A 24,808-nucleotide genomic window follows, 5' to 3' on the forward strand; every position below is an offset into this window, starting at 1 on the left:
ATGGCGGCGACGACTCCAGCTCCGCGTACTCGTTCGACGACGAGGAGTCGATGTTACTCACCATGGAGCAGCGGTTGCGGTTGGCGCATCAGTGGGTGGCGAACCCTAGCAGCAGCCATGAGTTGACGCATGGACTAGGCGACGTGTTGTAAGTACCCTTGTCCTACTCCTCCTCTGATTTATCCAATTGGGCATTTTTAGGGTTTGTTCATCTTCTGCTTTATCCAGTTGGGTATTAGGTTTTATCCAATTGAAGTGACTAGTATAGGACAATTAAATTAACCTAGTAACATAGTGTATTGCACTCTCAAATTAGTTCAATTACAGTAAAAGTTTGGGATTATGGTTTTACTAAGTGAATTATTGTGGCCTTGTCTTTTTCCTTGATTTTGCTATTGTGCTGAATTAGTAAAGTACATTGATTCATGTTTTAGCATCTGTAATAGTAATAGTAAATATTAGACTTACAGGTTATTTTAAATTGTTCTGTACTGTAGTGTTGCTCTCCAAATTAAGAGCAATTATAATGAATACATGAAATTTAATTTGTTCTGTAGTTTTGATGAAGACATTTGGCAAGTAAGGATCCATTTTGATGCAAGAGAACCATTGGAGATGAAGCTGTGTGGTTCAGATATTACTTATCTGAATTTGGTTGCAGTGATGGAAACCCAAGGATTTAATGCATATGATTGTTTGTATCACATTGAAAATCCATCTTTAGGAGAGAAAGGGCTGGATTTGGTAGACAATCATGCAGAATTACAGATGATAAAGAGGAAGATCCAGGACAAATTGGTGCTTAATTTGCTAGTCAGGGCTTGTCCACCCCATGATACTGATTTTGAGATGCAACATTTTGGAAAGCCAGAGTTGTCCACTGTGGTGTACCAAGAGCCTATTGTTTATGATCCGAGTGAGCCTCCTATCTTAGCTGTCGACCAGGAAGGAGTAGTTTTTGAGAGTCAATGTAGCATCTCTAGCACACCTCATCCTGCTGGTCCTCCTGGTGTTTGCACACAAGAAAGCAAGAATGCAACAGCCAAGTTAAAATCAGTTTTGGAAGAAGAAGAAGAGGGATATCAAGGATTTGAGGCTTATGAGGACAGTGATGCCTCTGATGAGGATGGTCAAATTGGAAGTGACCCTCATTACATCGTTGATGATGAAGATGTAGAGGTGGAAGAGGGAAAGAGACAGAGAGAGCTAGAAGTACAAGAGGAAGAACCAGATGATGATCAAACAGAAGAGGAAGAAATGATGCATTATGAGGGTGACACTGAAGTTGAGGACCCATTTGAGGTAGAGGAAGATAGGACTTTTGAACAAGAAGAAGAAATTATAGTTGAGCCTGTAAAGAAGAAGCAGAAGCTGCCAGTTAGAAGAGGACCAACCACTAGGTCACATTGTAGTAAGCTACCAGAGGTTGAACCTGATTTCAGACCATCATCAGATGAAGAAGAGAAGGGGTTGTTGAGGGAGAGTGATGATGATGGTTTTGAGCCACTCTCTTTTGTCCTACTAAAGAAAAGGAAGAGTAGGGCAAAGAAAAGGCCTGCTAGGAAGTGTTACAATGAGAAAATGGAGCAACCACATGAGCAACTGTGTATAAAGTTGTGTTTTAGGGATCAGCATCAATTCAGAGATGCTTTGTTGAATTTGCACATCACTCAGGCCAGGGATTTCAAGTATCACAGGAATTCAGATCAAAGGATAATTGTTGAGTGTACAGATAAACAATGCCAATTCTTAATGGTGGCAGCAGTTATAAAAGGGGGAAAACCTTTGTAATTAAGAAGATGAGACTAGAGCACACTTGCCCTAGTACCACTGAGACCACCAGGGTTAGTGCTAAGTGGCTAGCACAGAAATATGAGCATCTCTTCATATCTGATATAACTACTGGTATTCAGACTATAATTGATGCATGCAATGAAAAATATGGTGTAGATGTGCCCAAGTGCATGGCATATAGGGCAAAGAACATAGCTATTGAAGCTGTGTTAGGAGATCACAAGAAGCAATATACTAGGCTTAAAGACTATGCTCAGACTGTCATGGACACAAACCCTGGGAGTAGAGTAATAGTCACTACTATTACTCCAGTACCAAATGCAAAAATACCCCACCCAGGCCCAAGATTCCATGCCATGTTCTTTTGCCTTAATGGAGCAAGGGAGGGGTTTCTCAATGGGTGTAGGCCATTCACTGGTTAGTTCCCTAACCCTGTGCACCATTTACATACGTAGAGTACTCCATATTGTATCTCACTTGAATGTATTTAATGTTTGGAAATGTTGATTCTGCAGGTGTTGATGGATGCTTCATTAAGCTCACTACAGGTGCTCAACTACTTGCTACCACTGGTAGAGATGGCAACAACAACATATATCCACTGGCATTTGGCATAGTTGGTCAAGAGGACACACCTAGTTGGTGTTGGTTTCTACACCAACTGAAAATTTGCCTAGGGGGAGAAGTGGGCAAGTTTGGACCTTATACTATAATGTCAGATAGACAAAAGGTATGTGTTTGCATATTTCATTCTGTTTTGAACAAGTGTTTAAAGTAGCTTAGATTTTCATTGGTGCATATTTCTTTAGCTTGTAGCTTAGACTTGTTAAATTGTTTGTGTCAGGGGTTATTGAATGCAGTGAATGCCGTGTTTCCAAATTGCAACCAAAGATTCTGCCTTAGACATTTATATGCAAATTTCCAAAATGCTGGATTTAGGGGTGAAGATCTTAAGAAATGCATGGATAATGCTAGCTATGCCAACAATGAACACATATTTAATATTGCAATGAATGATCTTAGAGCTGAAAGTGAGGAAGTTGGGAATGGCTTACTACAATACCAAAAAAAACATGGGCAAGGCATGCATTTGACACAAACTGCAAGACTGACTTGGTAGTGAACAACTTGTCTGAGGTGTTCAACAAGTACATTCTAGATGTTAGGAGAAAACCTATAAGGACAATGTGTGATGGGATAAAATATAAGTAGATGGTGAGGTGGCACATGAAGAGAGAGTGCATAAAGGCAGCAAGATGGGAGATAACACCTCATTACAGTGAGAAGCTAGAGGTTGAGAAGGAGAGGGCCAGATACTGCAAGCCAATACAGGCAGGGGGTCAACTTATGGCAAGTTACAAGTGGGCAGCAAACAAATGTTATCAACCTGGAACTTGAGACTTGTGGATGCAAGAAGTGGGACCTTAGTGGCATACCTTGCAACCATGCCATCTCTGCAATAAACAAGGCTAAAAATAAACCAGAGGATTATGCCAGCAAATTCTTCAAGAAAGATTTTTATGTTGCAGCTTATGAACCAATGATCTTTCCTGTGCCTAGTGAGCATGATTGGACAAGGACCCCTAGTCCAGACATAGAACCACCTGCATTCAAAATCAAGAGAGGAAGAAGGAAAGAAAAGAGGGTCAAGGGCAAATTTGAAGTACCAAAGTCAAAAGACACTTCAAGAATGGGGACCATAACATGTGGCAATTGTGGTCTACAAGGGCATAGGTACACAAACTGTCTTAAACAGTTGAAGCCTGAGCTAGCTTTGAGGAAGAATAAGCATGTGGTAATAATTTTTCACCTTGAAATATACTAATGTTTCCTTTCTTGTACATTTCTTTCTATCATTATTAACTGTTTCCTTTTCTTTGTAAGGCTACTCCAAGTACCTCACAGCCAAGAGCTGCTGGTCCTTCTACTACACCAATAGCAAGACAGCCAAGACATGCTGCTTCTGCTCCTACACCACCATCATCTGGAAGAAGAGGAGCTGGCAGAGGAAGAGCTGCTACTACTTCTACTACTCCACCACCATCTGGAAGAGGAGCTGGCAGAGGAAGAGCTGCTGCTACTTCTACTACCCCGTTCGTCCGCAGCAGCAGCGTCAACTCCACCAGGACCGAGGAGGGCGCGTCGGCAGCGTCAGGGAGGTTCACCTGCCCCGGCGGCCACGGCCACGGTCGGCGCCCACGAGCGGCCGCATTGCAAGAAAGTCGCTCCGACGACGACAACCGCAGCTGGTAGCAACAGCAACGGCAACAGCGGTGGCGGTGCGAGATCGGTTTACTACTACGGGTACGGAGGCGGCAGGAGCGGCAGCGACGGCCATGGTGGCGGCGGGGTCCAGGTGAGCCCGGTGCTGAATGTGACGTCCATCGGCACGAGCGTGGTGAACATGCTGAGCCACCTGCTGTGCGACTGTAGCGAGAAGGCCCCCAAGCAGCAGAGTAGGGGCTTCGGAGTGCGCTGCTGGGTAACCAGGTAGTAATACAAGCAGTAGTACTACAAGTTAAGCGCACTCGTTAAAATTGTTATGAAAGCAACTTATATTATTAGGAGGCCAATGTCAACATATATACACATACATGAGGATGCCAAAAGGCTACAAGAGGATGCCAAGAGACTAGAATGCAAAAGGCCAAAAGACATCACTTAATATGACTCTAACACCCCCCCTCAAACTCATCGTGGATCCACAACACTGAGTTTGGAGAGATGAAATCCATGTTGCGCTCTAGTCTGAGCATTCGTGAAGAAGTCCACTAGATGTAACTCAGAAGGCACATACTGAAGAGCAAAAACATGATCATGCACAGCAGCGCGCACATAAGAAGCATCAACACCAATGTGTTTGGTAAGCTCATGCTTCACGGGGTCCCGCGCAATACTGATAGCACCTGTGCTGTCTGACAGGAGGGTGGTAGGTGTAGTAATAGAAACACCAAAATCCTCCAGTAACCATCGTAACCAAGTCACCTCAGCCGTCAGAAGAGCCATAGCTCGCAACTCGGCCTCTGCACTCAAACGAGAAACTGCAGTCTGTTTCTTCGTCTTCCAGGAAATGAGGGAACCACCAAGAAAGACACAGTAGGCAGAAAGTGAACGGCGATCCATAGGATCACTAGCCCACGTAGCATCCGAATAGGCCTGGAGCTGTAACGAGCTGTAACGGGAAAAAAGAGACGATGAGAGATCGTGCCATGAAGATATCGTAGAACGCGAAGAAGGTGACTATAGTGAACTGAAGTGGGAGCAGAAACGAACTGACTCAGAATATGGACATGATAGGAGATATCTGGACGAGTGACAGCAAGATACACAAGACTCCCAACAAGATGACGATAACGTGTCGGATCAGACAAGGGCTCACCATCAGAAGCACGAAGGTGAACATTGAGCTCCATAGGAGTATCATTAGTGCGCTCATCACTAAGAGCCGCACGAGTAAGAAGACCCTGGATATACTTTTCTTGGGAAATAAAAAAGTCTGCAGAGGTGGAGGAAACCTCAATCTCAAGAAAGTAACGAAGAGGACCAAGATCAGACATAAAGAACTGCTCATTAAGACGGGCCTTGACAAAGGCAATGTACTCAGAATCATCGCCGGTGATGATCATGTCATCAACATATAGAAGAAGAAGAGTGCGACCACGAGCAGAAAGGTGGACAAACAACGCTGGATCGTGATCACTGGGTGAAAAACCAGCAGCAGTGACCACAGAGGCAAAATGCTCAAACCAAGCGCGAGGGGCTTGCTTAAGGCCGTAGAGAGAGCGACGAAGACGACAAACCATGCCATCGGGAACTGAATACCCAGGTGGTGGCTGCATATAAACCTCCTCATGCAACTCACCATTAAGAAAGGCATTTTTAACATCAAGCTATGACACGGACCAGTGACGAATAGAGGCCACAGCGAAAAGTGTGCGGACAGTGGTCATATGGGCCACAGGAGCAAAAGTCTCATCATAATCACGACCATGCTCCTGTTGAAAGCCGCGAGCCACAAGACAAGCTTTATAACGCTCAAGAGAACCATCAGAGCGAGTCTTAATCTTATAGACCCACTTACAAGTTATGGGACGAACACGGGGAGGAAGAGAAACCAGATCCCATGTGCCATTGCGCTCAAGTGTGGCAATCTCCTCTGCCATCGCAAACTGCCATTCAGGATGAACAAGAGCATCACGATAAGAGGTAGGCTCAAGTACAACCGAAAGGCCATATCGGCTAGGAGAATAGCGGTCAGGAGGAGAGCAAGGTCGAGCCCGAAGACCATAAGTCGGCTGGGACGAGGAAGACGGTGCACCAGAAGTAGATGGCACGTCAGTAGATTCATCCATAACACGTCGACAACGGGTATAATGAAAAGGAAAAGTGGGATGAGAAGGAACCACCGGAGGTGATGGAGATGGTGAATACATTGGTGATGAAGGTGGAGTGTCATGCAATAAGGAAGGAGAAGAAACGATAGGAGAAGATGGTGTCGGATCTGCAATAGTGGGACGAGAAGGAGGAGTAGGAATATGAGGCATAGAGGGAGGTGTATCAGGAAACGTGAGAAAAGATATATCCTCTACTGAAAAGGTCGAAGAGGATGGTCGTGGGTAGAATGGACGAGACTCATCAAAAGTCACATCCCTAGAAATACGCATCCGTTGACCGACATGATCCCAACACCGATAACCCTTAGGTTCATCACTGTAACCCAGAAAAACACACTCAACAGACTGAGCGGTTAGTTTGGTGCGTTCTCAGGGGGCAAGGAGAACATAACAAACACAACAAACAACCGAAGAGCAGAATAATCAGGAGAATGATCAGAAAGACGCTCTAGAGGAATACCTCCCTGTAGAGCAGATGAGGGTTGAATGTTTATGAGATATGTGGCAATGGAGACAGCCTCAGCCCAGAAATGAGGCGGAAGAGATGCGGCAATCATCATCGCACGAGATGTCTCAAGAAGGTGACGATGCTTGCGCTTAGCCACGCCATTCTGAGCGTGAGCGCCGGGACAAGAGAATTGAGCAAGAGTACCCTGCTCGGCAAGAAAACCACGCAACACTTTGGAGATATACTCGCCAGCAGAATCAGCACGAAACACGCGAATAGGTGTAGAGAACTGAGTGTGGACCATGGCGGCAAAACGCTTATAAATAGAGAGAACCTCGCTACGAGAAGACATGAAGTAAAGCCAAGTGTAGCGAGAGAAATCATCTATAAAAATAATATAGTAGCGATGGCCCCCTTTGGAAGAGAAGGGAGCCGGACCCCACACATCTGAATGTACTAAATCAAAAGGGCGCTGCGACACTGACTCGCTAGTAGGATAAGGTAACTGAACTTGTTTACCAAGCCTACAACCCTGGCATTGTAAGGAGACATCTCCTGAGACAGGCCCCAGAAGACCACGACGAACTAAAGACCATAGTCGAGAACCACAAAGGTGACCAAGTCGATGATGCCATTGCTGGAAGGAGCTGGTAGTTGAAGCGGCAAAGGCAGATGGACTGGCGAGTGTGGTGGTAGCGGAAGGAACATTAAGCCAGTCCAACTCCCAAAGCCCTTGAGAATCACGGTAGCACGGGCCAGCCCCAACCAGAGCCTTCGTGTGACGATCCTGGATAGTGCAAGAATCAACGTCAAGAATGACACGACAACCAGAATCAGTAAGCCGACCCGCAGAAAATAGGTTCATGGTAAGGCGAGGCACGTGAGAAACATCTGGAACATAAAAGGAAGAAGTGGCAAGAGTGCCTCGACTCGCAACAGGAATTGGAGTACCATCAGCAGTAAGAACATTAATTGGAAAATCGAGAGATCTACGAGAGGACAAGATAGAAGAATCGGAGGACATATGAAATGAAGCTCCAGAATCCAGAACCCATGAGGATGTACCTGACTGTGTAGACAGTGGTCGCTCAGCACTAGAAGCACCAGTCACAGAGCCTGCAGTACCTGTCGAAGAACCTGAAGCAGCAAGTAGACGCTTGAGCTTCACAATATCTTGCTCAGTCAAGGAGACAGTAGACGGCGTCGAGGAAGAAGCACGAGTTCCAAAAGAAGAATTGCGCTCCCTATTACGCATACCACGCTTCTTCTTGAAGCAGTCAGACTCGGGGTGACCATCCCTGTTGCAGTAGTCACAATGAGTACGAGGACGAGAGCGGCCTTCACGAGAGCGGGCCTCACTACCCGGAGGAGTGGGCAGTAGCGGCGGAGCACTGGAGTGAGAAGACATTGGTGGAGTAGCACCTCAAGCAGAGAGCACAGAGGGAACCTGAAGCAAACCAGCACCACGGAGGTGAGTCTCCTCAGCACGAAGCTCAGAAAGCACCTCAGAAATAGGAACCCGGCCACGGGCAAACAACTGAGCACGTCGAGGCTCAAACTCCCCACGGAGCCGTGACAAGAACTCATAGACGCGCTGAAACTCCAAGTCTGACCTCACAGTCTGGCAACACGGGCAAGTGCCACAAACAATAGTGCGAAGGGAGTCAAGCTGGCGCCATATAGCAGAACTCTGAGTGTAGAACTCATCAATAGTGGAGTCTTCCTGCTGAAGAGCATGCTCCTGACGGACCACAGACAAGTAGAGAGCATCACCAGAGGGCTGATAGCGCTGACGAAGATGAGTCCACATCTCAAAGACAGTACTGAGGCCTATAAATTCAGAAGCAAACTGAGGCAAAACACTGGAAGTGAGAACAGTCGCAGCACGAGCATCATCATCACACCACTGAGTGTAAGCAGCCAGATCGTCACGATAAACAGAAAGAGCATTTGAATAATCCAAGACCTCCTGGTCATAAGCGGCATCCGCATCATCAGCAGCAACCCTGGCTGCAGCCCTATCAGCATCAGAAGCATCTGCGTCAATAGCCGGTGGTGTCGGCGGTGGGGTAGGAGCCACAGGAGGCACTGGGCGCGGAGGACAGGGGACCTCACCGAAAAGAACACCCCAGAGACGAATGTCACGCATGTGAATGCGCATAAAGGCAACGAACTCAGCAAAGTTAGCCCCATCAAATATCACTGGGCAGCGCGGGATGGCAACATAGCCAGATGACGCCAAAGACATGGTGCTCTTTTTTTTTTGAGAATAGCAAAGATCACCCAAGACTCAACTGGCCAAGATGAGAGCGGCCAGAACCAGCAGCAGATCAATCAAACGAAAAGCCAGCCGAACAAGGATCAAATCGGTTTGACAGAGTTGCGATCTGGAGCAGTAGACACCCGGACAAGAAACAGCAGCAGCCACTCACGTGACCACGCGAGCGCCCTGCAGGCAGCTGCGGAAGACAGCAGCGTCGCGGACGGGCCGGCGGCCGGTGGCAGCGGCGCAGATGGGGCGGCGACCGGTGGCGCCGAAGAAGACAACAGTGATGCAGACGAGGCCGGCGGTCGGGCGGGGACGGAGCGGTTGACCTCCGATAGCTGCTGCCTCTGCTCGATCGAGAGATGAACCGACAGGCGGCTCGAGCAGGCTGCAGCGACGGGCCGGCCTGCAGACGGCAGCAGCGGCGCCGACGAGGACGGCGGCCGGCAGCCGTGGAAGGCAACAGCGCCGCTGACGAGGCCGGCGGCCGGCAGCCACGGAGGAAGACAAACGGCCGGCGGCGACCTTGGATGAAGACAAGCGGCCAGCGGCTCAATCGATCGGGATGAAATCCGATATAGAATCCAACACAGCGATGGATCAGCTAGCTAGCATGGACGTGAAGCGCCTGTAGCTGGAGATGGACATAGGCAAAAGCAAAATCACGGACCGGCAGAACAGAGAGCAACGGCGGCCGTGCAGAAGATTGGACTGGAAGCAGCACGAGTTGCGCGTGTGGAAAAAAAAACCTAGAGCTCTAATACCATGTTATGAAAGCAACTTATATTATTAGGAGGCCAATGCCAACATATATACATATACATGAGGATGCCAAAAGGCTACAAGAGGATGCCAAGAGACTAGAATGCAAAAGGCCAAAAGACATCACTTAATATAACTCTAACAAAAATTACTGACTGGTTGTCCACTTGTCGCCATGGTTGCTTGTAAGTAAAGTAAGATGGAAAGATGAATCAATCCATGTGAATCGTGACCGATTGATGGATTCAGTGCGTCTATGCGACGGGACAGAGTATTGCTTTGTGCATGCATGGAGGATGCCCTAGCCCTATTGGTTGTGTCGTTGGTTAGTGGGTGTCAAGGCATGGATAGATCGGGGGTTGAGAGGGACGTGCATGTGGTGTTGTGGGGGGAGGAAAGAGAGATGATTCATCGGCCATGAGAGACCGATGGAGTGCATGGGGACTCGGTGTCCCCGCCCGGGTTTCCTGCCGGGCTGGGCTTGCTTGGCGTCGCAGCATGTCTCTGTCTCTCGCACGGAACACACAGTTTTATTACTCCAATCATACATACTCCCTCCTTTCCGGTTTATCATGTGTTGATCAAGTACTCCCTCCGGCCCCAAATAGGGAGTGTACAGGATCATGTGCTTGTTTGGGCCGTCGGCATTGTTTTGGCCGTCGGGGTATGGCCCTGTTCCGGTAGTGAATACGTCCGCGCTGGCGTAACATTTTGCAAAGCGATTCGAAGGGTTTCCTCGTACTTCCATTCTTCGGCGGCGTGTTCCAGTAAAGCTGATCCTGGCAGTTGGTAGGACATCGGCAACGGCGCTGTGCGTGCATGTCTCACCGGTCGGCAGCGCGACGTGGACGGCGGCGAGCCTTAACTACGGGAGGTGAGGAGGCTGGAGGGCCGGGATCACCGACCGCCCACTTGGTGGGCGGCGGACCTGGCCCCATGCCCATGCTCTCTCACTATCGGCGGCCCTGGATCGGAGGGCTGGAGTGAGGCCCGTGCGCGTCTCGTGAGGCCTTCGTGCCTGACTCAGGCCCGATCAATTGATTTTAATGCAAAAATAGATTAACCTTTCCTTGCTTAAAAAACAACAACAATTGGTTCCTCTCTTCTGAAGAACTCATCACAGTCAAATTTCTGATAAATACTTTATTGAATCTTTTGCATGAACTAGACAGATCCATGGCGCGCATGTATCTTAGCCTATCTTACACGCATCGTTTTATTGTTTCTACGTCGTTTAATTAGAGCAGCAGCACGAACCACCATTGTCTGGTTTACAGTGGCTCTTTTTGAATTCGAAAAACGAGCAGTGGTTCCTGCACGCCTCCTCGGATTCATGGCCTTTCTCACAGCTTGCAAAACGCACACACAAGTCCAAGGGGATTGGTTTTGTTGAACCTGTGCACGAGAAAGTATAGCAGCGTCAGCATACATAAATTACGTAAGTTACATGGGTTAGGCTGAATTACACATGCAAAATATATAGACAAACGACTGTAGTACCTGCATGGCATGATAATAGGGTGGTAGACATCATCACAAGAGCTACCAAGAGTAGGGCTCTTGTGTTGTTCTTGATAAGTTCCATGAGGAATCGTTTCTTGTTTCTTTATTTCTACGTATGTATCTCCAGGTATCCTTGTAGTTTGTACTTGTCAGCCTATGCCTTCTGTGTTGGTGTTTATATAAGCATGAGCAGACCTGGGAGGATCAGTTCTTGCCCTTCTACTTTTGGCTGGAGTTGATTAGTACATATAAAACTGAATAGATGTATACCAAAGTATTTTTTGTTAAACAAGGATATGTACCAAAGTATATCTTGTGCATAAGTTGTTATTAATTGGTTCTTAAGTTTTGATATTTGAAATTATTTGGTGCTTTAAAATGACATACATATCACACAGTAAAAATTATCTTCGACATAGCTTGTTATCTTCTTAAAAATGGTGGATTATTATTTGCTCTGAATATTGGCGAATGTAATTAATTGATGTTAAGTTCTCTTAAAGTATATGATCTAGAATCTCCTTTTACTGATAGGATCTCAGCTTTTTTAGTATTGATCATTGATATTTGAAATATTTGACATGACAAATAAAATATTTTTTGAGGCTACGTGATAATATCAATAGTATGTTATTCGAATAAGAACAACTAATTATTAATCTATGTGGAGTGTGCTAGGTCTAATGCCAAAGCAGACCATGCACTCCGCATGTTAAGATATGTCTGCAACGCTCGTGGATACACTTTATCGGTGTGTAGCATCCCAATGTAGTTTCAAGAAATTCAGTAAATTCAATACTGCAACCAATGCACATGCCTGACTAGTGTTTATTTTTTAGGCTACAAGATCCCGCAACACAGGGAGAAAAGCAGCAACACTACTTGGGTGTGGCCTATAAGGTCAGATGCCTCTAACCAAACCGGTAGATTGAATGTCTATAGAGTTCTAGTGCATATGTCCACATGGCACAAATCATCCTTCATCAGATTATCCCCCTTAGAAATCTATATATAGGCATGAACATTCTCAAGAAAATCACTGTCAGATATATAGAATACATACAAATGAATTTTGTACCAAAGTGCTGATACAATATATTGTGATGTACAATATGATGACAACAATACACGTGTTCTTATTACAACATCATAAATGGACATAAATTATATTGACCACTCAGGAGACTGAGAGATTATTCATAGTCTCCAAACATGTCGGCTGAGGCATATTCAACCATCAAGTTCTTCGTGCCCATATGGTCCCCTCATCAAGTTCTTCGCGGTGCAGCTACCCCTGTCAAGTAATCCGTATCCAGAAAAATTGGCCGGTGATCAGAGTTGCCCATATCAAGGTTAGACAGCCCACACAATGGGTGTAGTTTCATCCATTCAGCGTTCGAAACAGCCCGGTCCAGCCGTTCCCTCAATCCTCCTCTAAAGAACGTGAATTTGTCACCATGGTAGCCAATATCTTCTAGTGAGCAATCTGAGAGTGCATCCTGGAATGCCTGAAGCCGAACTTGTTGTCGTGGTGCTCCTCCTTCCTTTTCAGACGAGAATAAGATCTCGTTAAAATCACCAATCGCAACCCATGGAAGTCTAGACTGAGCATGCAAATCACGAAGGAGTTGATACGTTCTCTCCTTATTATCCCAGTTTGGCTCGCCGTACACACATGATAACCTCCACTCTTTCCCATCCAGTTCCTCCACCGCCACATCAATGCAACTAAAGGTAGTAGTCCGGGAGTAGATCCTAACCTCCTTCTTCCAGACTAGTAACAATCCACCCTTTCTGCCATCAAGACTTGGTGCCACAATTTTATAATCCATCCCCATCTTCCTCATCAGAACCTCTGCCTTATCCTCGTCCAGGTGCGTCTCGTACAAAAAAAACGCATCTGGATTATGTTGCCTCTGGATGGCCAGAAGCGAGCGAACTGTCGGGGCACCGAGGAGACCCCGACAGTTCCAACTTATGAGTTTCATTGTTCCCGGCGACCCTCCCCGGAGGAGGACGCCGATATATCATTTGTTACCGCTGAAGATCCCGCCTTCAACCTTTTATTGTCATGAATTCTCTGGCCGATATTGCAAACTGTCGTTCCCATTCGAATCACCGATCCAATGACGTCAACATGACCTTCATCCTTACGTATACAGCAGGGGTCTCTCACCATACACAAAGACAACGAGGATCGGAGTTGGACTCCATCCAGACAGGAGACACGAGCAAGATCGGCCTCTCCAGGAACGCCCAAGCCACCGCGACTAGACGTTAGACTTCCACGACACGTGAAACGCACCTCAGACGATCAACATGGGGAGAAGAATACGTGGATCAGACGCGTCGACAGAGGTGGACGCCGGCGCCGAACCGGTGCCGGCGGCAGCGAGGACGTTAACCCTAGGCGGCACTTGGGGTTGAAGTCCGTGCCCTAGCTCTCTCTCGGCGAAGGAAGGGGAGGGGTTGTTGGTTGGGCGTGGGATTCCGGCTAGCCCCGGTGTTGCTCTCCCGTAGCAGCAGCGTGGGGGTCCCGTGTGCATCGAGGAGAAAAGAGGAACGAATCTTACAGTTGATATTGTTCGAAACGGAGGGCTGGGGCGCGACCGGCCCAAATTTGGGCCGGCGCGCCGGCGCAGATCATTGCCCTATCTTTTTTGGTCGATGATATAGCCCTCATCGGCTTAGAGCACAACCTAGTCCCCTAATTTGGAGTTCGATGCGCCCACGGGCTCGAATGGGCAGGCCTGCGCTTAGTGGACGGGCACACTCCATTTGCACAGCGGCATTCCGTATATGCCCGCACCTAAATCCATACAAAAACTGAAAAACATACACACTGAATAGATCATCGATACATCTTATGAACACAACAATGGGACACAGATAGAGTACAACTCGATCCAAAAAAGCCGACGGAGTTCATCACTTAACAAAAATGCAAGATTAGAAAGTAATTAAACCTAGAGAGACAGGCGGAGAAACCTAGAGCGTTGTTTTATGTCTTGCCAGTGTCCGAGGAGAAGGAGGAACCGATGATCCCCACCATGCGATGAGTGGCTTGGACCTCCACCCTCGCGAGCCATGCGGTTCTCTCCGCAGCCGCCATCGCCCTCTACCTCACCAACCTCTTGGACTCCTCAAGCCCCATCTGAAGAGCCGCCGCATTTTTGTCGCCCCATCGGCGGGCGTTCGTCACCGCAGAGGTGTAGGAGCGACGGATTGCGTAGCGCCACGTCTCCATCGAAGGCGGGTGGGAGCAGCTTCAGCACCGATCTGCAAGACGTGTAGTCGGAGCGGCCCGACGTGGCATACACCGCCCTAATTGTGCACCGAGAAGCGCAACCCTTGGCCTCCAGCAAACGATGTCACGGCCGCGAACTCGGTGATGCGAGCACTAGCACCCAACGACACCCAGGGGGAGGAGGTGCTGGCGGGGATGGCCCGGACAACGTTGCGCAGCGCAGAGCGACAACTGCCCTCTCCTACCGCCGGTGTCCTCGAGGACAAGCTCCTGCCTCGATCCATCCGCGAGTTGCGGGGGGAATGCGGAGCACGAGCGCCTCGTCGTTTGGCGTGAACGAGCTCAAGGACTCCGCGACGAGCTTAGCCCAGTTAATGGAGTCATCACCGCTGTCGGATCTGCTTCTGGCTATTGCAGAGAAAAGGGGAGAGGCCGGGGAGAGCAAGGGGAAGGGGATGTGAGTGGAGCGGAGAAATTGAGAGAGTGCGGTTGACTAGGGTTCGTCGTTCAGCTGAGGTATTTGTGGGGATAAGTTTTTTCTTTTTCTTTTAGGGGTGTAGCTAAGTTTTATTGATCATAGACCACTTGAAGTGATATACAAAAGGATCATGGAGATGGATCAGCCAAAGGTATCCATAGTGGGCCGATGCGACGTGGAGGCGGTGTCTATTTAACGTGTTCTGCGTCAAATAGGCTCGCAACCCACACACACAACTCCGACTGGCCGGCCCATTGGCGAGCGCGGCAGTCCGCCCCTGTGCTGGTACGGTGCGACATAAAAATTCTTCAAAAAAGAATGAACACTGAAAGTTGTGGAACTGCTATCGTCTCGCTTATGAACTGGCATTGCCAGCCAGTTGAGCTCACCAGGGCACGTTACAAACCAAACGGACAGCGTGACGTTTTAAGAGAGAACTGCAATGGCGGATCCGAACACTTTCTATAAATTTTTGAACGTTTTTCGGAAATAGAAATCCTATTCCTACAGACAAGTTTTACAAAAACTTCATGTCGTGTGTGTGGAGATAACCACAAATTTGGAGACTACTTTTATGAACCTTTTTTGGAATGACACTTTTTATATTTTTATTTGTTTTAGAAAAACGTGAACATTTTTTAACTTAGTACAAATTTGAAAAGAGGAACATTTTTCTGACAAAGGCAAAAAAAAATTAAACACAAATAATATTTGATCTTATGAACAAAATTTGAAAACAGGAACATTTTGTGAAATTATGAATAATTTTTGAAATTTTGAACAATATGTGAAATTCCCGAACATTAAAAAAGAAAAAGAAACATGACATGCCGAACGTCTGCGCCGGTTGGGTGGACAGGCTGCCAGGCGTTTTACGGTGGATATGAGCAGGGTTTACACTAGACTTTGGGTGTTTAGTCTAGGGGTAGGTGTAATCGGCAATTTCCTTGGAGCATCAGCCATTATCTTCAAACATATCAAAGATCCTTCTACTCTAGAAGCATTGGCAGTACGGGAAGGCCTCGATCTAGCAGCTGATCTAAACATCACAAAGGCACATGTTGCTACAGATTGCAAGGCTGTTGCAAGTGAGATTGGCAGGAGAAGCACTTCGGCTTATGGGCCTGTGGTTAGAGAAATTGAGTTGCAAGCGTCCTTTTTCATTTCATGTAAAGTAGTTTATCAGTCTAGGAGCTCGAATTACGATGCTCACAACTTAGCAAAGCATGCTCTAACTCTGAGTGTTGGTCGTCATGTTTGGTTAGGCCAGCGTGAAGGCATTTTATTCGTCTCTGTAAACATTGTGACGACGTAATAAAGCTTTGCGAGGTTGTCTTAAAAAAAATTTGTTTCTCGCAGTTCTCAAAAAAGAAAAGATGTTTCTCGCAACGCCGAGCATGCTCGCGGCACCAACCGCGGGCCACTCTCGAATTCTCTATCAACTCTGGAGGAGTCGCCTGACACATCCAGAGATCACTACACACCCATTTCTCTTATAAAGGCGCACATCCATGCACGTAGTACATCGCCTCACACAGTCACACTCACACTCACACATACGGCTATTAGGGATTGCGAACGAGCAAGTCAATACGAGAGCGCACAGCGCAGCGAGCAGATCAACTAAGTGAGCAGCGAGCGAATGGCTCTGGCGCGGTGCAGCGGCGTGCTGGGCAACCCGCTGTCGGTGGACTTCTGGGCGGACGCGGACCCTTTCGGCGGCGCCGTCCGCGCCCTGGCCGAGCGCTGCCCCGAGCTCACGAACGTCCGCGTCGACTGGAAGGAGACGCCAGCCGCGCACGTCTTCACGGCCGACCTCCCCGGCGTCCGGAAGGGCGACGCCAAGGTGGAAGTCGTGGACGGCGACGTGCTGGTCATCAGCGGCCAGCGCGCCAAGGAGGAGGAGGAGGGTGGCGGCAAGGACGAGCGGTGGCACCGGGTGGAGCGCAGCAGCGGCGGGTTCGAGAGGAGGTTCCGTCTGCCGGGGGGCGTGAGGGTAGACGGGGTGAGCGCGTCCATGGAGGACGGCGTGCTGACGGTCACCGTGCCCAAGGAGGAAGAGGCCAAGAAGCCGCAGGTCAAGGCCGTGGAGATCCAAGGCTGCTGAGACCACAAGGGTCATGGTTGGTTAGTCTCAAAAAAAAGGGATATACATGGTCGAACTATATGCATATGGCTACACACGACCTACGTACGTGCTGTTACACCTATGTTGTTTGCTAGGTGAGCGTGCTCAGTGTACTTGTGTGGGATGTGATTGCGATAATTCGAGCGAGATATTGTACTCTAAGTTTTGTAACATGCATGGGTTGCCACCTTTGGTTTTTGTCGCGAACGAATACTCCCTCCATTCACAAGTATGCAATGTTGGGGATATTTTAATATGAATTACATAAAGACTTAAATGAGTGGAGAAACACGCTAAGGGCTCATTTGATTCAAAGGAATTGCATAGGATTTTTAGAGGATTTGAACCCTTAGAAATTTTTCCTGTAATGCTTGTTTGATTCGTAAGATTGGCGTCCTTAGGAATTTTTCCATAGTATCCATTTGTACTACATTTTGAAGGAAAAATTCCATCCACTCAAACCTCTTTGTAGAATTTCTTTGTTTTTCCTGTGCTATCAAACATTCTTTCAAATCCTGTAGGATATTATAGGACATGCCATCATATTCCTACATTTTTCTTATTCCTTCATTTTGACAATCCTGCGAATCAAAGAGACCCTAAAACGTGTCTATATACATTTCATTCAACAAAAACTTAAAACATCTTATATCTTTTAACAGAGTGAGTAGAGGATAGTACCATTCCCAATCTTAAAATCGATCATAAATGGCAATATGCTTATCATCTTTTATTTTAGGCCACCCCATCTCTGGATTAAAGATTAGCCCACAATGACGGCCAATTTTTTATCTATTTACGCACCTTCACTCAGAAGTAGCGCCTTAGGGCATCTACAACAGTAGATACTCCGTTTCTTTTAGTCTGCACCATGAAACATCAACTGTAAATATCAACATTCACGATATGAAATCAACATTTTCAAATCCATCATGAAATGTATTTTCATATTATATAGTTTAAGTATTGTAGATGTTCATATTTTTTAATATAAATTTGGTCAAACTTTGTGTAGTTTGACTTTGACCAAAATTTATAGACGGAGTAAAAAGAAACGGAGGGAGTACCTAACTAGGCGCTTAGGCCAACTTCTAGGCGCTTAGGCCAACTTCATCGCGCGACCCCAAACGGACGTCCGTTTTGTTCGGATTTTGTCCGTTTGGGCAGCGGGATGGGGTCGTGTCCGGGCCTGTCTGGGGATGCGGTGGCCGTGCGTCCAGCGGGCGCTCGCATCATTTACCCCATCTTGTCCGCGTTTATGTAAAAAAAGGAAGAAACGTGTCAAATGCCAAAGCCCTACGGCCGCAGTTCATCACGCACGCCGGCAACAAAGCCAGCGGCCTACACGTCCATCGCCGGCATTAGCCAGCGGCCGGCAACACAGGCCGACCTCCAAAATGAATGGTTGTCCTCGCCGGTAACACAGCCAGCGGCCGGCAACACAGCCGGCCTTCAAAATGAATGTTTTTCTCGCCGGCACATGGCCAGCGGCCCAGCGGGCGGGCGGCACCATGTCAGCCTTCAAAAAAGAACGGCCACGGCCGATCGAACGACTTAGTTCAGGCCGTCGGCGTCGAGCATCTCCTTCTGCCTGGCCTCGAACCAGGCCCTCGTCTTCTCGCTCATCTTCGACAAGTCCACGCTCATGATCGCCAGGGCCACCTCTTTCGCTTTGGTGGCGGCATTGGTGGCCTCGATGTCGAGCTGTTTTTGCCTGGCCTTGACGTTGTCGGCCTCGATGTCGAGCTGCCGTTGCCGGGCCGCCTCTTGCGGGAGTGAAAAGGGCTAGGCGTTTGATGCCTGCCTTTGCGCCGATGCAGCGTCCGATGCCGGGGTTACTGGGCCTAACTGCCACTCAGTGGGAAAATTGGTAGGAAATCGATCCTGCGCCTCCCTAAGCATCCTACGTTGTAGGTACCCTTAGAAATGATGGTTGTGAATTCATAAAATGTTCACAAATAAAAAAATGTTCGAGTATTGAAAGAACCTTCGAGAAATTAATAAAGATTTTAAAGTAATGTTTAAATATGCAAAACTCACGAAGTTGGAAAGAGCACAAGTTAAAAAAATTCACATTTTCTTAAAAGGATCATGATTTTAAAGTGTTCCGAATTCAATAAATTTCCATGATTTCTAAAAATATTTGTGAATTTGAAAAATGTTCATGAATTGAAAAAAATCGCGAATTTTACGAATCTTCCGAATCTAAAAAAAATCATGAATTTGAAAAGAAACAAGGGTTGAAAAATGTTGACAATTTTTTTGGAAAAAAATTAAAGGGACGTGAAAACTAAAAAAGAACAACTGAATAAATAACAGGTTTTTTAGACAAATACAAAACCAGCTGAAAAACCCTAAAACGATAGTAGTGAGAAACAACATGGGCTGGCCGCTGGGCCAGGTTCGCTGGAGGCCACAGCCTCGTTTTTTTTTTGCTCGCTTATTTTTTACTTTTATTTTATTGTATTTAAATTTAAAAAATTAAAAATTAAAAATATATTACATAAAATGTTTACATTGAAAATTTAATAAAAATGTAAACCAAGCATTTAAAAAATGTTGAATTTGTATACAGAAAATCTTTCTGTGTATACCAAAAATGTATACAAAACAATATACAATGTGTGAAAATTTTGATCATGTACTTATAAAATATCAAGTATTTAACAAAATTAGCAAGCATTTGAAAATATTAAATATGTATAGGAAAAACGTTGAACATGTTGACAAAAATATTATTCTTGCATTTGAAAAATACTAGGCTTGCATTTGGAAAAAAATCAAGCATTTGAATTTTTTTTAATGCGGATAGAGAAAACGTTGACCATGTATTAATAAAATGTTGATCTTGTATTTAAAAAATATAAATTAAGCATTTGCAAAAGAATGTTAACTGTGTATAGGAAAAATGTTGACAAAGTAATAAAAATGGTAAACTTGTATTTTATAGATGCTAATCAAAGCATTTGAAAACTTTTCAAAATGTGCATAGAAAAAAAGGTTGAAACTATATTAAAAAATTAATCTTGTATTTGAAAAAGGTTGGAAATCTGAACAGAAAAATATTGACCGTGTACTAAAAAATATTAAACTTGTATTTAACAAAAATGCTAAACGAGTATTAGAAAAAGTTCATGCCGTATACGAAAACATATAGAAAATGATGAAAACCAAGAAAAGAAACTTAAGAAAATCAAAGCATAATGAAGAAAACCAGTTAAAAAAACAAAGAAAAACAGGAAACTGAAAAAAACGGCCTGTTTAACCTTTTTCTTTTCTGACCTGAGAAAAAGTCAACCCATTGTGTGATTGAAAACCGCAACCTGCTCGATCAGTGTAAGCCAACTAGACACCACAACTTGAATGATTGCTTACATCTTTTTTCGTCTTTTCCTTTTTCCTCTTTTCTTTTTTCTTTTTTCTCTATTCATGTTTTCCTTTTCTTCCGTTCAAATTCGTGATGTTTTTTATCAAAATTGGTAAAAATTTTCAAATTCATAAACTTTTTATAAAATCCGGTGAACTTTTTTTCAGAAGTGATGAAGTTTTTTCCGATCCGCGAACTTTTTTTTAGAAAATCCGTGTTTTTTTCCCAAAATCAATAAAAATTTCAGTTCGGTGCACTTTTTATTATCGAAATTGATGTTTTTTTCTAATCAATAAGCCTTGTTTTTTTCGGAATCCGGCAAACTATTTTTGAATTCATGAACTTGTATTATCATAAATTGATGAACTTTTTTTCGAACCCTTGATGTATTTCTCAAAATTTGTGAACTTTTTCTCAAAATTGTTGAACTTTTCTTAAATATATATTTTTTGAAATCAATGCCATTTTTCAAATCCATGAACTTTTCCAAATGTCTTTGAAAGATTTTTATTCAAAAAAAAATGGCCACCGGTTTTTCAATAAACAACACAGTTGAAGAGAAATCTGGAAAAAACAATTACAGACGCGCGAGCTAGCTGTCGGAATAATGGGCCACGGGTAGGCCAACTCGTGGCCCAGGACCTTTCAAGACATCGGGGCAGGCCGCGCCCCTCATGTCGAGTCCCTGGGACGACTCCAAGATATGACGAGTCCCAGGGACGACTTCAAGTTATGCCGAGTCCCAGGCGGCGACTCCGCGACAAGCCGAGTCCCAGATGGCGACTCCAAGACAAGCCGACTCCTGGCCGGCAACCTCGAGAGAGGCTGGCTATGGAGAGTCGGCCCACGACTCCACCTACATCTCGAAGGATGAGGCGGGGTACGGCCACGGCATGGCAGTCCCCCCCCCCTTTGCTTACGACGAGCCGGCATGGCTACAGTGAGCCGTACCGCTGGAGATCTCCGGCGAGACGCGGCACTGTGGCCATGCCTGCCCTGACCTCAGCGACAGTAGGCGGCGCACTGTGCCCACGACGCCGGCCTGTACGACCCAAGGGCGGCTGGGCCGCCCGTTAGTGGGTAGACCGAAGACAGCATGAGTGCCCTGAAGACGGACCGGAGGGAGTCGGCCCCCTGGAGTCGGCCGACCCCTCCCCCGGGCCCCGCACGCCATTAACCAGATAAGATGGGGAGTGGCGACAGTGAACGCACGCCAGGCGGCGGCGCTGTAGCCATGACCGCATGACCAAGCCAGCGTCATCAGGAGTACCGCTACAGTCTCACGCCTGTCCGTGGGGCCCTCCAGTCGGCGGGCCCCAGTAGTCGGAAGGAAGGACGACGACCTGAGAGACAGACGGCTGGGACCCGTTCCCAGCCGGATTACTATTGTACCCCTGGGGGTAGGCCTATATAAACCCCCCGGGAAGCCCATGCAAAGGGTTCGGACCCAGATATGAATAGACCTTATATCACAAGAAGGAGAAGCTAGCCTAGCCTTCTCCTACCTCCAGAAACAGCTCCAGGAGCACCATTATAACCACTTTGCCATAGTGACCATGCGGAGACCCCGCAGAGCAGCAGTAGGGGTGTTATCTCCTCGGAGAGCCCTGAAGCTGGGTAAGTTCCGCCGGCGTGCATGTCTTCGCCTCATCCCGCTTCCGGGCACCAGCGACGTTGTACTCGCTCCCACCATGATAAGCCATCCTTTGGCATATGTCGTACCCAACCCCCGACATTTGGGGCCCACCGTGGGGCGAGGTGCACCGTCGTCCGAAGATCTGCTTTGGACGGGAACCCTTTTCCTCCCTGGCGAGTGCAGCCAGCCCGGCACGTCAGATGGAGTTTGCGCCGACGCGCTGCGCGGCGCTGATATTGCCTGCGGGGCCAGCAGCCTCGCCGAGCTTATTGGCGAGGTTGGCCTCTCCGACGAGCCTGCGTTCGACGCAGGCACGAGCGGCCCCGAGAGCCTCCTCGCGGGTCTCCTCGACCAACTCCACGTCGCCGGCGAGCCTGCCATGGACCTGGAGTCCATAGGATCCATCGACCCGATGCTGGTCGACTCCGACACCGCGTCGCTCGATGCGTTTCCCACCAACATGGTGGTCTACGACGAGCCGCTCCCTTACGCGGGGAGCGACGGAAGCACCATCACGGAAGTTCTCGTCCTCGATCACGGCGAGCGTTCTGGAGAAGGAGCGCACGACCCGCTCGACGCGGCTCTGCGAGACCTTACCGCGCCGATTCCGGGAGACGCTGGAGGCACGCCGCCTTCAGCTTATTGAGGGCGCGAAAAAATTGGCAAGCATGAGGCGCTTGTCAGAAGCGTACCAGCGCGAGATGGATCGCGCCGTGGGCGGCTCGCCGGCTCCGACTGGGCATAGCCGCCTAGGCGCGGTCCGACAACGCGGCGTGGCAATCGCCAATCTATTCGGGGCTGATCGCCCTGTGTATGCCACGCCCGCGGAGAACATCCGCGCTGCCCAGGCGGCGGCAGACGAGCTCGACAACTTCGAGGGCGAAGAGCGCCGCGTGATGACGGAGCGAGTTCAGCAGCTCCTCGACGCGTCCGCCGCGTAGAACGAGGCCGGCTGCCGCACAGAGGCGCCGCAGCGACAAAACGACGACCCGCCGCCCCGCCGAGACCAAGGCGCGACGTCCCGAACGCCGACTAGCGGGGCCCGTGGAAAGAAGGACAAGGAGCCGGCTGTCAGCCACAGTCGTACTCGCATCACCATCGAGCGCGACCAAGACGGCCGCCCCAAAGCGGTGGAACGGCGGGATGACTATCTGCCTCCCCCTCCACGCAGAGAAAGGCGTGTCTCCCCGCCGCCCGTGGAACATCCGACTCTCGGCGACCGTCTCGGCCGCCGAGAGGGAGTCGGAGAAAACGACGCCCGCCACCGGATCGACCGACTCCACCGGTCCCTGGCGCTGGAAGAAGAAGACGAGTTGGGTCCACCCTGCTTTGGGCCCGCATCCGAGATGAGCCCTTTCCCAAAGGGTTCACACTCCCCCGAGACACGCCCAAATATACCGGCACCGTGAAGCCGGAAGACTGGCTGATCGATTACTCCACAGCCGTCAATATAGCGAACGGCAACAAGCGTGTTGCCGTAAGATATGTCCCGCTCATGCTCCAGGGATCGGCCCGGACATGGTTAAACAGTCTGAAGCCTCGCAGCATCAATAGCTGGGTCGACTTCACCGAGGCCTTCGTCCGCAACTTTACAAGCACGTACAAGCGACCTCCCAAGCCTCGCCAACTCTCCCTGTGCGTGCAAGGTCCCAACGAATCCACTCGCGACTACCTCACGCGCTGGGGTGAGCTCCGGAACTCCTGCGAAGGCGTGCACGAGGTGCAGGCTATCGAGTACTTTACTGCCAGGTGTAGAGAAGGCACCCTCCTCAAGCACAAGCTTCTACGCGATGAGCCGGAGACCCTCGATGAACTACTGATCACGGCGGACAAGTACGCCACGGTCGACTCCTCCATGAAGGCGGAGATTCAAGTCAGCGCGACTGGCAAAGTCGCTCCTCAGGCTCCAAGAACTCCGGCTGGGGACTCCAGTCGGCGGCAACAGCAGAACGATCACAAGCGCAAGGCCCCGCAGCCGGCCTCCAACAGCCGGCAAGTGGCGACAGTCGAAGACCAACAGCCGGAGGGACCGCCTCCGGCAAAGCGGCAGAGGGGCGGCAAGTCCAACTGGTTGCCGGCCTTCTCCTACGAGCAAACCCTGGATGGCCCCTGCAAGTTCCACAGCGGCGCGAAGCCGTCAAACCACACCACCCAAAAATGCCACTGGCTGACCAGAATCGCCAAGGGAGACGGCCTACTCCCTCCCCCGCCTGCTGGGCCGCCCCCGCCACAGCCGCCCCAGCGGTCGGCTGTCAGGCCAGTCGGCGCGATACAAGACGAGTTCCCAGATGAGCACGGAGCCTATGTGGTGTTCACCAGTGTGGCAGACGACCGGCACAGCAGGCGCCAACAGCAGCAAGAGGTGAACGCAGTCGCGTCAAGTACTCCAGAATTCATGCACTGGTCCGAGAGGCCCATCAGTTGGAGCAGAGCCGATCACCGAGAAGTGATGCCGAGTCCGGGCTCCTACGCCTTGGTCTTAGGCGCCACACTCGCCACAGATAGGCGGGCTGCTCGTTTCTCGCGAGTGCTGATAGATGGAGGCAGCAGTATCAACATCCTGTACAAGGATACGATGGAGAAGTTAGGAATCAAGCGAAGACAACTTCAGAGTAGCCGGACTGTGTTCCACGGCATTGTTCCTAGCCTTTCCTGCTCACCAATCGGCAAGATCCTGATAGATGTCCTCTTTGGGGACAAAGATCATTTCCGCCGAGAGCCAGTCTGGTTTGAAGTGGTGGACCTTGAGAGCCCGTACCATGTGTTGCTTGGCCGACTAGCTCTG

The 24,808-nt window shown here is 48.4% G+C and overlaps 1 protein-coding gene and 1 long non-coding RNA gene across 2 annotated transcripts; one reads left to right on the forward strand and one right to left on the reverse strand.

Annotated features, from left to right (window-relative positions):
- Positions 1–10,792: 10,792 nt before the first annotated feature.
- Positions 10,793–11,299, reverse strand: LOC119280618. The gene is made up of 2 exons (XR_005138123.1): positions 11,165–11,299; positions 10,793–11,059 (listed from the first exon to the last, which is right to left on the reverse strand). It is a non-coding gene; the product is annotated as an uncharacterized LOC119280618 (long non-coding RNA).
- A 5,171-nt stretch (positions 11,300–16,470) lies between these two features.
- LOC119280619 (16.6 kDa heat shock protein-like) lies at positions 16,471–17,137 on the forward strand. The gene has a single exon (XM_037561414.1). The coding sequence runs from the start codon at positions 16,535–16,537 to the stop codon at positions 16,997–16,999; it is 465 nt and encodes a 154-aa protein (XP_037417311.1). The 5' UTR covers positions 16,471–16,534; the 3' UTR covers positions 17,000–17,137.
- The last annotated feature ends 7,671 nt before the right edge of the window (positions 17,138–24,808 follow it).

The sequence above is a fragment of the Triticum dicoccoides genome, chromosome 3B (genome assembly GCF_002162155.2).
Source record: "Triticum dicoccoides isolate Atlit2015 ecotype Zavitan chromosome 3B, WEW_v2.0, whole genome shotgun sequence".
Taxonomy (NCBI): domain Eukaryota; kingdom Viridiplantae; phylum Streptophyta; class Magnoliopsida; order Poales; family Poaceae; genus Triticum; species Triticum dicoccoides.